This window comes from Arachis hypogaea, chromosome 3 (genome assembly GCF_003086295.3).
Source record: "Arachis hypogaea cultivar Tifrunner chromosome 3, arahy.Tifrunner.gnm2.J5K5, whole genome shotgun sequence".
NCBI classification, from domain to species: domain Eukaryota; kingdom Viridiplantae; phylum Streptophyta; class Magnoliopsida; order Fabales; family Fabaceae; genus Arachis; species Arachis hypogaea.
The window spans coordinates 31,397,316-31,413,956 of NC_092038.1; the positions used below are offsets into that span (position 1 = coordinate 31,397,316).

A 16,641-nucleotide genomic window follows, 5' to 3' on the forward strand; every position below is an offset into this window, starting at 1 on the left:
GCAGGAACAGGTGTTAATTCAATGACAGCATCTGTCGCCAGAGGAAGCGACATGGGAAGGGTATACGGACATGCAACGGCTTCACCCCTCCTTTGACCTTGAGGACAAGGTCAATTTCCAGGGCGGCGGTGTTGATACAAAGAGGAAAGAAAGGGGGTAAATAAGAAGGGAGAAAAGGCCCTCATGGGGCATGTGTGTAATGTGAGTCTTCTCTTATGACTTAATAACTTTTTTCTGTACTGTCTCTGTACTCTTCATTCCTTCCATCTAATTCCTTCATACTCTGATTACTTGGACTCATTCCTAATACTGCTATACTATACTTGTTCTGTTATACTATACTTGTACCACTTTCAATTTTTCATCAGAATCCTTTATAGCTTGCAATTGCTATCAGATGTCTCTCCTCCATTTATACCAAAGACTTTGCCATACATATATATATGTTCATAGTATTAAAGTGATTGATAATAAGTGAGAAAATATAAAAAATATATTTATACCATAAAAAAATGTGTACAAAAATATGTACACAAAAAAAATAAGAAAAATATAATTTTTTATGAATTTAACCTTAGCTTTCTCAATGATGACCACTAACGTAAAAATGAAAGCGTTATAGACTATATATATACCACATGACGCACAAATTAGCTAGAAAACCCTTAAAATGCACACATTGTGTCTTTGAATTTCTTTGATGCACAATTCTTCCATTTGCCCTCAAATTTAAGTTTGACATCTAGTATAATTTTCAATAAGTCAATTAAAATTTCCAATTGTTTTTGTTTGAGCAGAAAGCAATTGAAAAACAGATACATCAATTGGATAACAAATTTAGTTTCCTTTTGCTTTGATGGTGGATCCGGAAGACACTGGTCGTAGGCCATGTTTGAGTGCAGCTTTCCAGACAACATCAATCTTATCAACATCTATGGCCCCAACTTCATGATGGGTCCACCCTTCAAGACTGTGTACTACTCCTCCTGCGTGGCAAGCATGAACCACTCCCCTCTCCATTGTGTACTGTGTCAAACAAACATATATGATATATCACAGAATGAAACAATATTATTATTGTAACTGCAATTGCATTGTGGACCACATAATGTACAATAACAATGGTAACAGAAAGACAGAATGAATTGCTAACTACCTCACAGCTGCCAAGGCCTTGCACATCTTCGGGTAACCGCATGGCTGCAAGATCACCATAAGTGCAGTCTCTTCGGAATGGCAAGATTGGCGGAACAACGAATTGATGGAAATGTGTTCCGCGTGGTGCCCAGTTTTGCTCTCTTGGTGTGATCCACTTACCAACAATCCAGGTCTGTATTAACATATATTAAAATAACGCATTCACGAAATCATGCCAGAATTCATGGCTGTATATTTGATAATTAAAAATAGTTAAATAATTTAATAAATTTGACTAAATTGTCATCTAATAATTTTTAACTATTAATTTTATGTGAAGCTAACTGTATCTGAATTTCTATTGGTATATTTTCTTTCGTACAATAACACCAAGCAAGCGTTTGTTGGTATTATGGTTTCTAAAATTATATTACAAAGAATATCATTTCTTTCTTTTTAAATTATACATATTTCTACATATAAATGTTAGAGTGCTCCAATAATTTCGATTGCCTGTTATATAAGTGTGTGATCAAGACAATAGTATATCTAATTATTTTAGTTATTAATATTTATTTAATATTTTTTAGTATGATTATGTTATGATGATTATAACGATTATATAAGTGTTGTTAAAATTAAATTATATTTTTTTTATATTTTGATAATACTTTTTTTTAAACAATACATTTTAAAAAATATTATTTAAAAAAATAATATTATTTTAATTTTAGTAATATTTTTAAAAAATAATTACTATAATTACCATAACATTGTCTTATTAGAATGACCCTATTTATTAATAGATATTTCAGTTTCTTTCTTGAATATTTATTTCCAAGTGATTTTCAACTCCTCTTATAAAAATATGTCCAGATGAATACTTAAAAATATTCTTTGTAATTTGTTTAAGAAACTTTATAGTAAATTATCCAAATAATTATTTTATTTTTTAGATAAATTATTAAACTTTGAAATAATAATAAAAAATTTTTACAGTAATGGAGTAAACTCCTATAAAATAATTTTCATCAATTTCTATATATATATATATATATATATATATATATATATATATATATATATTCAAAAATCAATTCCCAACAAAACAAAAAGGAAATTAATCATCAAGGTGGTCACAGATTTTTGAAAATACATATAAGAGAATATTTTTTTAACAAAACAAAAAGATGATTTTTTTTCTCAAATATTTTTATTATAACTAAAATCTCTTGTTAGTTATTTAAAAATTGGAAATATTTTTGATAACCAAAAATTTTAGTAAAAAAAATAAGAATTTACCTTATTTGTTATTTATTAATTATTATAATAATTAATAAATATTAAATAAAAAAATTTTGACTTTTTTTTTTTTGTTTCTCTAATACTATCGATATCGAGGAATAATTGAATACCAAACTAATGAAATCCGAATAATTATTGTACCTTGCAGTTTTGTGCTGCTTGATATTTTGTCACTTGGACAAGATAGCTTTGGTATTCTGTTGGGGCTTCCTTTTGAATTCTCTGAAATCTCTCTGCCGAAAGAGTTAACATCTGCAAATTACCCATTTATAAGCTACAGAAATTTCTAACTAATAATGGCATTATAAGATTATGAGAATCACGATGCCATTGCATCTTTTAGTGTTTCAGATACAAAAATAACACCGTCCAACCAAACAACCACTCCAAAATTAATTAAGAAGAGCCAAAAAAATTAAATAAATAAATCATATGGGAGGTATCAACTATCAACTACATTTGGTTGGCAGCTACATCATAAAAAAAGCACAAACCATAAATACAACTGACCCCATGTTCGATACGAATTATGATTATGAAAATCAATCAGCGTTGCTCTAAACATATATACTCAAATTGTTGCGAATGTATGTCTATATTCCACATAATATATATATCTGACGTACATAAACCACGTTGCGTTAGGCACCCATTATATTGTTACATCGATCTCACATCAAACCGGATACATCCAATGCAAATAAATGCCTAAAGTATTCTCAAAACATATATGCCGAACAATAAATGTTTCAAATTTAAAAGAGATATGACTTGTGGTATGTATTTATTTTTCAAATTTAGATTTTCACAATTTGGATGTGCAGCGTGTAGGTTTCACATTTTGATATTTTTTCCGATCCCTTCTAATTTTGCATGTGTACCTTTACGCATTTTGGATTGTATTTATTTTTTTGTTAATAACTTCATTTTATTTAATTACCTATTTTGATTACTAAGAGGTAAAACTAGAAATTGTAAGATGTGAGGCAGTAACAGATTGAGAATAAATGGAAAAGGTTATTACCAGAACTTTAACTTTCTTTCGGCAGAGATAAAGGGCAATAGCTCTGCCGAGCTTGGAAGTAGCACCTGTTAAGAAAACCTCTTTAACGTCTTCTGGAATCTCATCAAGAATAACAGCTGCAGTTAAGGTGTTGCCGTGCACAACCCTAACTCTAAGCTCTGGGTGTTTGTCCACGAACAGTTTTCCTCCCCCATTTAGTGATTCATTCTGTATGTACGTACGTATATACATATATTCATAGAAAAACAGAATAATTTAAAAAGACAAGAAAATAATTTAAATATTTTTAGAAAAAAGACAAATAATTTAAACATTGAAAATAAATATTACTAAATTATTGATCTAACAAAAATAACAGCAGCTGTCGTCGCTATAGTAATGAATGACTCTAAATACATGGCCGCTTAGATCGATCTAGCAAAATATAGGTAGAATTTCTCAATAATAATAATCCTGGAAATGTATGAAATACAAAGAATTTGTACCAGAGAAACCGAAGCTGAAGTTTTTAATTTCTTATTTATTGATTTATTTATTAATGATGGAAACCTTTCACATGTTGCCTCAGCTCCTTTATCATTTGAATTAATGTTTTTTATCTATGTGGATATCAACCGTTGGAATATAAACACAAGTTAATGTAACTATAGCTATTTAGCTAATATGTATTCTAACGACGCAAGTTGAAATTATTATAAATAAAAGTTAATTATTTTTCAATAAATATATTAAAAATTTAAGTTGTTTATATTTTTTATAAATCTTTTTTAATTTATAATTTTTATGAATAATTAAATAAGCTTAACTTAGACTAAAAATTCATTTAAAAGATAAGAGTTATTTTACACTTATAAAGACTATCATTTTTTTAATTTTAGACAATAAATAAAGACTTAAAATGTAAAATTTAAAGGCAACTTGAATTTATTGTAGTGTGAAATGACCCAATAATAATTTTTAATTTGGTCCTGATACCATACAAAAAATTAAGTGAATCTTAACTTAGACCAAAAACTAACTTAAAATATGAGAAATGTCCTACATTTATAAAATCATCAAACTTTTTATTTTTAGACAAAATAAAACTTAATAATTTTAATTCATATTTTTAGAACATATATTAATTAAATTCAAACTGTACTTAGCTAGATAGCTATATTATTAATGATTAATGAAAGATAAAAACAACAATTATTATGGAAAGAAAGAAAAACACGGCAATGAAGAAGCAGTAGGAGGTGTAGTTTGTAGGGCATTTAAACCCACAACAACCATAATCAGAAAAGAGCAGAATGAAGACATTTAATGTTCCAATTACCTTATTCAAAGCAGCCAAGCTGATGACTTTGACACCAATTTTGTCTGCTCTCAGGATAGCTTCCTCAATATGCTTGTTGATACCATCACCACCAAACGGCAAGAAGTACTGTCACCACCACCCACATAAACATGATTAATGTCCTAATCATTCATAAATGTTCCGGAATCTCAAAAGAAATCGTTTATCATACATTTTAATTCAATTAGCTCCAATTAAATGAAAATAACAAATGATAATGCCACTCTTTACTTAGCTTTCTTGTATTATATATATATATATATAATTATCTAAATAGGAGTAATTATCATTTTCCACATAACTACTGTTGTGATTTGTTTACAAAAAGTTGTCACTAGATTAGACCTTACTTGAGAAAAACATTACGTAATGACAGCGATCTAGAAAATATTGTGTTCTACTAATAAAATTTTTAAAATATCATATTTTTATAACTTAATTTAAAATATTTTAATTTTCTAAAATGATTTTCAACATCTAAGTACAGAACTTTAAATTAAAACCTACTTTTCAAACCTACCTTTAAATTTGATGTAACCTCGTCGTAACTTCGTGTTTTCTATTCCTAGAAGTTGTTGTATTTATTATGATCACAAACTTTTAAACCTTTTGATGTTGAAATAGCATTAATCCTACACCTTTTTTAAGAATAAATACTAAAATTGGTTCTTAATGCATTTTAGATTGAATATGTTAGCTATTAACAAATTTTTACTACTTTAAAGTTCTCGACCATTGATTTCATTGGATAAATTGAATACAATAGATTTGACTTTTTATATAGAAGACAAATAAATTTTTTATTAATTAAAAATATAAAAACGTTTTTTATTTTTTAAAATATGAGATATCTAAATCTCTTTGAGGAATTGATTTGTCTTTATATATTTTGAATAAAAAAATTTAAATGTTTTGTATTTTAAAAGGTCAGAGATATTTTTGTATTTTTAATTAGTCAATAATTTATGTGTTTTTCAATTAAAAAATTATAAACTTATTTATCTTTTTTTCAAAAAATTTTCTCTTAATTTTTTGTCGTTATTAATAAAATTTTTAATATGTATAATAAACAAATAAATTTTAAATTAATTATTATAAAATAGTTAAATCTAAAAAATACTATTACAAAATAAATTAATTTATCTAAAAACTAATAAAAAGATTAATTTATCTAATAAAAATAATTCTTAAATCTAAATAATAAAAAAATATTAGCGGCCGAAATATGGGATTTAAAATCCGATGCTTTTAAAAGGAATAATTAAAATGTTTGCTACTATGTAGAAAAGAAATGGGAGCATGTTGGGGGTACCATTATTATTTAGTATTGACACGGACCTGGAAACCACAGCGTGGAACAACCCATGTTTGATGCAGCCTACCCCTTAGGTAGTAAAATGACAGTAGAAAGGTCTTGGACCAAAGCCACATTGATAGCACAACCACCACTGCAAGTGGCCAAAATGGGATCAAGAAGAACCTTGTTCTGAATGCCAAAGAACTGAAGGATCTTAGGCAGAATGGAACATGCATAGCAGATGTGATGTCCACTATGTGTGCTAGGAAAACGAAATCCGGTACTCTACTACTTTTTCCTGCAAAACCCACATGCAAATTTTGTACTACACAATTTAGTCTTATAATATAATAATGTTGCCTTTGTTTGAAGCTGTCCTCAAACAGCAATTAATTCATCTTGACCTGAACTTGTTGTTTTGTGTAATTGCCAAGATTTGGTATTAAGCGTGTTTCCTAGTGCATCGAACAGAGGCATGAAGAGGCAGAAATTTGAGTCCTTATCACTGTGGTGTAGGCTGTGGTATCTGCACACAACACAAATTAAACTGGGTCAAAAACTAAGATACAGAACAAAATATATATATATATATATATATATATATATATATATATATATATATATATATATATATATATATATGAATTGATTTTGGTGCTCGCATAGGAACTACATAGAAAATGATTGTCCATTCAGTACTTCTCCTTCGGTAGTTGGACCTTGTGAAAAATGGAATTTGGATATGAACTAAAGTTTGGATGAAATGAATAATAAATAATCATACTTCAAGTCAATTTTGTATTCAAATAAAAATGAAACTATAAAAAGAAAGTAAAAAAGTAAACATAAATAAGTAAATAAGTAAAGAACGAAAAGAAGACTTGTGACAAAGAAATCTTCTTTAGCCATTGTTTTGTTTTTGGATGTAAATTAGGCCTTCACCTTGGTTTATTTTTTTCCTAGTTATATTTGGATCTTGGAAAGTAAAACATACTTTTTATCTCTAATATTTATTTTTAATATTTTTTATTTAGGTTAAAATTATTCTTGGATATTAATTCTATTTAAAATATTGAAGATAAAATTAAATAAATCTTAAATATTAAAAAAATAAATAAAATTAAACATTAAAATATATTTTTTTTAAATTACACAAGTTATCTTTCCATAAATTATTGTGAGACTGTGACCCACATGGCTTTCGTGTTCTGCACTTCTGCTTTTCTTTTTACAACACGTTGACTTAACACATACCAAACCTCATGCCCCTATTTACGATCACTCACAGTGTTTGAACGTTTAGGGGCACTGTGAAAGGGAATACAAATTGGAGAATTGATTAGTTTCACTAAATTAGTTTGGTGGTTTAAAATCTAGAAAACGAGTAAAGGGTGAGTGGAACCATCACAATTCATTTTACATAACCGCATTAAAAATATTTCATTTAATTTCCTTTATTTCCACGCCTATCCTCACCAAATATGCAAAGTTGCTAACCAATTCAGCAACCCCAATGCGGATTACTTATGTGAAGTCTAACAATTAATATGTTGAGACTTATAGGACATCAAATTAATTAATACAGTAACTTACGTTGGTGTGTATATGAGATATTTCATAAATGGTAGTGTCTGAAACAGCTGATGTGGAACAATTTCAACATTGGAATGGCCCAAACATCTGAGAAAATCAAAAACCAGAATGTAACCATATATCAAACATGCTGACCCAAATCCCATCATAGAAGCCCCAAGGATCGGTATTCCAATCACTATCGCCAACACAAGATGCTCAAGAACTGTTGCATGTCCAGCTGCAGCAAGTACCAACACAATAATAAACAATAAATCTTAAGATATTAACAAAATGTTTCAAGAAATGTTTATTTTGTGGTTCTTATTATTACCTGTCAAGCACTGTAGTACAGGAGATGAATGGTGAAGTGAATGGAAGCGATTGAAAAGATTGTCCCCATGAAACTTTCTATGCACCCAATAATAAAGTGGCTCTGAGATTCCCACATGAAGAATCAAAGCAGTAACAAGGCCTTTCACATTCAATACAGGAAGATTTTTAAAGAAGGGAAATATATAATAGCATAAGGAGCCAATTAGTGCTTGGAGAATCAAGAAGTTATCCCTGTCAAACACACATTTAAAGTAATCATCAATGGAAATAATAAAAATATAGCACATAATAATAAGAGCCCATTTTATAAATACCAGTCCCATTCTTTATCAATCTGCTTGAAATCAATGCCCTGTTGGATAATTCTGCGATTCCGTGTGAGAAACAGCATGTTGGAATAAGAATTCCATAAGACATGAAGAAGACCCCTAAGACCACACAGTATGAGCAAGTGAAGGCACCAGCTCATGTTGGGGATGGATTCCTTTTCCTCATAAAATCTTTCGTACACTACTTTTGCCACAAATGGCCCGTATAACACATACTGTCCATCAAACAAAAATCAGTTCCAAAGTTGCTATAAATTATCAAAAATACTAGATTTATCAGCTATCAAATTAGTCATCATATATTTTTATATGAATATTTTCAATATTTATTTTATATTTTAATATATGTTCTATAGGAATGACTAATTTGATGGGTTGATTTTTTTTGTGCATCAAACTTGGTTGATTGATTATAATGGTAGTTTATTTAAAAAATGCGATAAAAAAGAGCATAGCATACCTTGAGTACCCCCAAATTCTCCCACGGCCAAGCTGTTAATGGAGCACCCATGAAAGTTATGTATATATCACCTTAATTATCTGTTTCTCTTTTTGAATCTCCTTGTAAAATGTTGACACTGCAGTAGATCCTATTGTATTCAAGTGATCAAGTAGAGAGAGAGAGAAAGAGTGAGAGAGAGAGAGTCCCAAAAAAGCAGGAAAGCAATGGGTTAAAGAAAGTGGCCTATGAAAGAGTAATAGGTAGTATCGTTTTCTAATAATACAATCAACCTCTTGACTTAATTACCCGTGTTCTCTTCTTCCTCCTTCTTGCTACCATGTAGATTTATAATAAGGCTAAATGAATCAAAAAGCATTAAATGTTGAAGTTAGTTAATCTCGTCTGTCAGCTCCCCACCAATATGATACCTCCCAACACTTGACTACACACAATTACTGAACAGCATTTGGAGAGGAGAAATTTATAATGATATTATTGAATAGAATAGAATTGCGATACGCATTCCAAGGCTAAACTTGGCACATCTGTAGGGAGATGTACCTAAATCATAATGTTTTCGTTTATAGTAATAAATGCTTCATACGGTTGGGAGTTGGCAGTGGCACGACACTTGTTAGAAATAATAGGTTTCGATATGTCGGTTCAAACTGTACTTTTGCTTAATGCGGGCTCCATTCAAGCAAACCAAACCTTAGTTAATGGGTAATTTACACAAATGACTGACGTGGGTGAAAATTACTCATTACAATATTTAAAAATAATTATATTTTGATTATGTACTTATTTTATATGAACTGTTATAAGATATAAAAATTTTAAAGTTTATACATAAAATGCTATAGAATATAAAAAGTTTATATAAAAATTAATTAAGGTAGCAACGGTTTATGAAAAAATAACTTCAACACGTAAATTACATTATTACGATAAACAGTAATCATTTACAAAAATATTTAAATTTTATATTTAAATCTATTAAATGCATATATAAATTAAATAAATAATTTTAAATATCTAAATATTTAAAAAAATCTATTTAAATTTTAAAAATGTAATTTTTAAATTAAAGTGTAAATAATATATAATTTTTATTTAACTTTATCCAATTAATTGATATTGGCTTAAAAAATTATATATATGATTTATGTACAAAACTTTACAAAATATCAAGAAATAAATATTATTATAACGTGGTTTAAAAGAAAGGTTAAGTACGATTTTGATTCTTAACATAAAAGTCAAAAATTTATTTTGTCTTTGGCCTTTTTTACAATAAAATGGTCCCAAAAGTTTTAATTTATTTTAAAATTATCCTTCTTACTAAATTTTTTATTTTTATTACTAAATTATCTTTAATAAAAGAATTTAAAATAAATAAAAAAAGAAAGAGAACGCAAAAGGGGGAAAGAAAAACGCGAAGGGAGAAGGGTGTGGGAGGGGGGTTCGGGAAGAAGAGGGAGAAGGGAAGGGGAGGGGTCCTCGCTGCCGCCGTTGCTCCTCATCGTTCAGTCCTCGTCGTCTTCGCTGGATTTCACCGCTAGATCTCGCCACTGCTCTTCTTCATGGATCAACATCGACGACAGCAGATCCGTGAGAGTGGACGTCGCGCGCCATTCGCCGTTTCTGCTCCTCCTTGTAACAGTCCAGACCACCCATTAATACGATATTGTCCGCTTTGGCACACAAGGCCTCACGGTTTTGCCATTGACGATAGGGATGATAGCCGAAGCCCTCCACACTCACTCGTCAAAACGCGTCATGTTAGGGAGAGGTATCCACACCCTTATAAGGCATGTTTCGTTCCCCTCCCCAACCGATGTGGGACCTTACAAATCCGCCCCCTAAGAGAGCCCAGCGCCCTCGCTACCACATCGATCTGGGTTCCGGCTCTGATACCATCTGTAACAGCCCAAACCACCCGCTAGCACAATATTGTCCGCTTTGGCACACAAGGCCTCATGGTTTTGCCTTTGACGATAGGGATGATAGCCGAAACCCCCCACACTCACTCATCAAAACGCGTCATGCTAGGGAGAGGTATCCACACCCTTATAAGGCATGCTTCGTTTCCCTCCCCAATCGATGTGGGACCTTACACTCCTCGCCGATTTCTGATTTTTTCTGGTTTCTTCTGGTTCTGCTGCTTCTGCTTCTAATTATCAATTCTTCTGGTTTCTGTTCTTTTGTTGTTGTTCTTTTGATTTCATTATTCATTGTTTTTTCTGAGTTCTGAGTTCTAGGTTCTAAGGTTATGAGTTTTGATGATGATGATGATTCTCTGAGTTCTGGATTCTTGTTGTTCTTTTGTTGTTCTTCTTCTTCTTCTTGTAGCTGCTTTTATTGTTGTTGTTCTTTTGATTTCATTGTTGTTCTTTGCTTCTGTTTTGTTTCAGCTTCTAGTTCAACTTTTGCATTTGGTTGATTTTGGAGAAGAAGGGGGAGGGTATTTTCGTTCGAAAGACAATTTTAAAATAAACTGAAACCTTCGAAACCATTTTGTAGTGAAAAAAGATCAGGGACAAAATAAATTTTTGGCCTCTATGTTAGGAAATAAAATCGTACTTAACCCTAAAAATAATATGTGTGTGTGTGTGATTTTCAAAATGTTTAAATTAATATTAAAATTCATTTTTATCTAAATTATATTAATTTTTTCAAAATTAAGATTAAGATATATAGATAAATTTTACATTATATTTTGTGTAAATTGACATGTATGGTGAGGCATAGCATGATATGTTTGTACTGCCTATTAATGAAAATTAACTATAAAATTATTTTTTTCTTTTGGAGCATAAATTTGATAATAATGTAACTCCTTATAATTCTTATAAACTTAAGAACTATTTATTGATATATGTTAAGAGTATATAGGTTAGCAAGAATTTATATCATATTCCTAGTTTTATACAAAATAATTTAGATATTAAAATCTCAATATTAGAAAAATTAAAATATTTTTAAAATATAAAATTTTAGAGTAATATTATATGTACACCAAAATTAACCACCAAAATCAGTCACCAGTAAAAAATATATGTTGGAATACAAATACACATTGAAAATAAATTAAACTACACATGTATTTATATACAAATATATTGGTGATTGATTTTAATAGCTAATTTTAGTGTACAAATAATATTTTTAAAAAATTTATATTGAAATGTAATTAATTAAAGTTCAATTAATTTATAGTGAAATAAAAAATGTTACAACTTTTTTAAGTCAATAACAATCAATTGAATAACGTGGGATAAGAAAAAAATAGGTATTATCACCCATTACTTTAAAACATTATATTTTAAAATTTAAATAAATTTTTTTTAATATTTAAATTTTAATATTTAAAAATATTTATTTAATTTATGTATTCATTTAGTAGATCTAAATATAAAGTTTAAATATTTTCCTAAGCTGTTATAGCCTATTATGGTTTATATGTTAAAGTTGTTTTTTCATAGACCGTTACTACCTTTAGAGCAATTCCAATAGTATAAAAGTTGAGTCCCTTCTCTCTGACGTACAGGGACTTTGAAGCATTGAAGAGAAAAATAATTGAGTTCCGTCACGTGGAAACCAAGGAGAAGAGTCCCTTCTCAAAAAAACTTTTGTTCCAATAGAGTTTTGACACATGGCAAATAATTAAAAAAATAAATTAAAACATATAATATATATATTAAAATAATAATTAAATTATATTAAATAATTATATCTTTATTTAATTATAAATTTATATTAATAAATTAAATATAATTTAATTATTTAATATAATTATTTAAATAATAATTAATTAAATAATTAAATCATATTTAATTTATTATTCATTATAATAATTAATTATATTAAATAATTATATTTTTATTTAATTAATAATTTATATTAATTATTAAAATTATAATTAATATAAATAATTATGCTAAATTAATATTAAATATTATTTATATTATTATATTAAATTATAATTAATTAAATTTGTTTACATACAAAAAGACATGATAAAAGTTTATAAGGATAAAGTATCTTTTATTATATTAAAGTTTTCAAAAATTTTAATATCTTTAACGTTTAGTTTAATTTAATTTAATTTTCACATTTTAAACAAGTTTTAGTTTTACTTCTATCATCTAAATTCAATTTTCTTTTCTATTTTTACTCCCAATCTTTTAAAATACAGCATAGTAAAATATAAGATATATTTATTGAATATTATTACAATATTTTTTAGCATTTTACTTTTTTAAATATTAACTGTAACACTATTTCATATTTTTAACAACTTATAATATTCATTAGACTACATGCACAATAATTAAATAATAATGATTTTGTTTCATGTTTGTATACTTTCATATAATATTTAGTGGGCTCATCCTTAAATGCTCTTTACTAAGTATGGAGTGCTGTACACCTTGTGAATTCATTAAATCTGAACTCTTTATTTAATATATTTTATTTAAATGGTCTAGATTTAAGAAGGCAACCTGTTAATCAGGTTAATTATTTTTTTACAAGTTTTAGATTTTTTTTTAAATCTCATATATTGAGCTGAAGTTCAAAATAAAAAAAATAGTATAGAAATATTAAAAACAACATGTCTGTACAAAAAAAAAATATTGGACTTTAGAATTAAAATAAATAATACATAAAAAATAAGTTAAAAATTCATGTACTAAATTCAAAAAAAAAAGATATATTAGAATCTTAAAAAAATATTAAATATATATTATGTATATAATATTAAAATTTAAATAAATTTTATTTTATGTGAAATAAAATTATAATATTAAATATAAAGACAATGATAAAAATTTTTGTGTTATATATATATATATATATATATATATATATATATATATATATATAATTTTATTTTGTGTGAAACAAAATTAAAACATTAAATATGAATACAATGATAAAAAAATTTGTATTATATAAATTTAATTAAAAAAACATATATACAACATAAAAAGCAAACAAACATATAATAATTTTATTTTGTGCAAAACAAAAATTTATATAAAAAATATGTATATAATTTTTTATTAACAATTTTTTTATTGAAATATGTTATTTTATTATATTTATAATATATTATTTTGGATAATTATATTATTTTAGTTAATATATATTATTTAAAAAAATATTTAAAATTTATTATTTTGTATGAAGAATATTATTAAAAATATATTATTAGTTTTTCTTAAAATAATACTTTCTTTTATTTGGTTTAAACACTATGACAATAAAAAAATTTTATGTAACTGCGTCTACTCAATAAATATTATATTCATTTATTTCTATATTGCATGTAAAATAAATAATTAATGTTTAAAAAAAGTTAATAAAAAAAAGTATTCTTTTTTTTACCAACTCTTAGATAAAAATTATGTCATTTGAACTATAACTCGTTGATAAAGAAAGAAATATTCTTAATTATATATTAAATAGAATAATTTTTTATTAGGCTCATTCTTATACAAATAAAAATTATTCTTAATTTTATATCTGTAATATTTTATACTAATTAACTTTAAAATTTAATTATTTTTTGAATAAATTAATAAAAAATAATACAAATAATTGTTTAAATATAATTGTATTTTAATTTTTCATTTTATTACGTATAATTTGAGGATAATTTAAAATAAAAGATAATGAACTTGTTGTAACTGCCATCTATTTTGTGCTTTGACTATATCGTCATCTAAGAATTATGGGGCCTTCATGGAGACCGGAGTTCTTCTACAGAATCGATTTTGCATTTGGAGTTAGCCAACCAGCAGCAGCGACAAACATGCGTCTTCCTTCTCTATGGCAGCAATTTTTCGGACTTTGAAGGTCATTTATGGTAGAGGTGGAATGTGATGGGTTCAAGAGCGTTAAAATCTGTGACTAGTCAGAACGATAATGGAAGCACCTGCCAACAAATAAAACAGTGAAAATGTTTGAAGACATCACATCGACAATAACAGAGTAACGGAGGAATTCAATCAAATTTTCTTGAGTATTTTTGTGGTGTAAAGGTCGTCCGTGTGTTAAATGAGGGAATTAGTATTTTTGTTAGTGTCGGTTTGTTTGTTCAGCCCATGACAAAAAAAATAATAACAATAATAAATAAATTTAATTTACCTGATAACTTTTGATAGTAGATTAACTTTTAAAGAGTGTTACACTCCTTATTTTACCTGGAGTGCACTAGTTTTCGCCCATTTAGTGATGTCATATAAAAAAATAAATGAGAAAAAGTACAAAATGTAATTAAGCGGATAAGAGTTATACATTTAATTAAGAGCTATACTTTTATAACCTTAATTTGTAGGAGACCACTCAGATAAAGATACTTAAAATATCTTTTTTTAAAGATGTTTTTATGTTGTGTTTTAAATGGTTTTTGTATAATTTATTCGGTGTTCCTCATCACATATTATTAAATTTCTCAAAGAATTTTCTTTCCAAAAACAATAAAAAATATTTAATTTAGACTAAAACAAAAAAGGTAATAGATTAATTATTAGATTTTTTTAAAAGATTATTTACATAAAAAATATATCACATTCATCAATATATATAACAAGCTCTTAAAATTTTTATAAATAAAAAAATAATTAATTTTTATTCGTATAATATATAAAACAATTACTATATTATTATTATATTATAGATTAAAATTTACTAATTTAAATTTTGTTTTTATTTTTAATATAAGCATTAGAAATAAATAATTTTTTTATAATGAGATGTAATGTAACAAAATATATATAATATTAATTAGTTTTTAAAAAATTCTGAAAAGATGGTTTTTTCTAATAAAGTGTTTATTAAAAAAATTAACATTATAAAAACTAATTTCAACCAATATGATATAATAGGTTATTAAATATATCTAACACAAAACACATTGAATATAAATTTTTATTGAGTTTAAATTTTAAATAATTTGTAATTGAATTTCAAATATTTTTATTTTAAAGAGTTAGAATATATTAACATCATTTTCTTTGTATCTTTTTAATTGAGTCTTTGATTTTTTAAATTATAAACCTTATTTATAATTAAGAGTAATGTTTTAACACCACCAATTAGTCACCCATATAAAAACACAAGAATAATTATATTGTAATAATTATAATCTAACTTTATAAGCAATACAATATAATAAAACTATATATAAGTAATATAACTAAATTTTATCTACATCTATAGTCACATTTCATAAATAATATAACTAATTATATTTATGTTTATAATTAAAATATGAATAAAAATACAAAAAATTATTAGGATGGTTTTCGTTCATAATTTTTTTTATTATTTTTGTTGTGAAAAGTTTAATTATTTTAATAATTAATTATTTTTTAAAAAAGATAATTGAATAACATAAAAAAGTCTTATTAAGAGTAATTTATTTATATATAATTAAAAAATAATTAAATAATTATATATGGTAAAAATTAATATTATTAAAAAATAAAATTAAAAATCATGGTTTTTTTCTTTTTTTCAAAATTTATCTACAAGTAATTCTATAAATATTTTATGATGAATAAAAATATTAAACTCGTACTAAAATTTATTCTAATAAAATTTATTTTTATTCTACTAAACGTTAAATAAACTATTGAAAAGAATTTTGTTTCCTCCATTAGAGAAGAATGATAAACTTCCATACTTCTATTATGTTATGGCAATAATTTGGCCTGTTATTTTTTAATGTACATAATAATAATAATAATAATAATAATAATAATAATAATAATAATAATAATAATAATAATAATAATAATAATAAAAACAAGTATATCACAGTAAAAAAGGAAGCACGTCACTAAATAATTT

The 16,641-nt window shown here is 26.2% G+C and overlaps 1 protein-coding gene across 3 annotated transcripts; it reads right to left on the reverse strand.

The window, feature by feature from the left end:
- Positions 1 to 650: 650 nt before the first annotated feature.
- On the reverse strand, positions 651 to 9,319 carry LOC112790138 (very-long-chain aldehyde decarbonylase CER3). 3 transcript variants are annotated; one of them, XM_025832388.3, is made up of 12 exons: positions 9,088 to 9,319; positions 8,800 to 8,929; positions 8,325 to 8,554; positions 8,009 to 8,241; positions 7,696 to 7,915; positions 6,507 to 6,628; positions 6,144 to 6,400; positions 4,785 to 4,892; positions 3,467 to 3,673; positions 2,584 to 2,694; positions 1,157 to 1,330; positions 651 to 1,026 (listed from the first exon to the last, which is right to left on the reverse strand). In XM_025832388.3, the coding sequence occupies exons 2-12, from the start codon at positions 8,848 to 8,850 to the stop codon at positions 838 to 840; spliced, it is 1,902 nt and encodes a 633-aa protein (XP_025688173.1). In that variant the 5' UTR covers positions 8,851 to 8,929; positions 9,088 to 9,319; the 3' UTR covers positions 651 to 837. The 3 variants fall into 3 exon arrangements, with proteins under 3 accessions (XP_025688173.1, XP_072088808.1, XP_025688172.1); XM_072232707.1 differs by having other exon boundaries at positions 9,072 to 9,317; XM_025832387.2 differs by having other exon boundaries at positions 8,800 to 9,107.
- Positions 9,320 to 16,641: the final 7,322 nt, after the last annotated feature.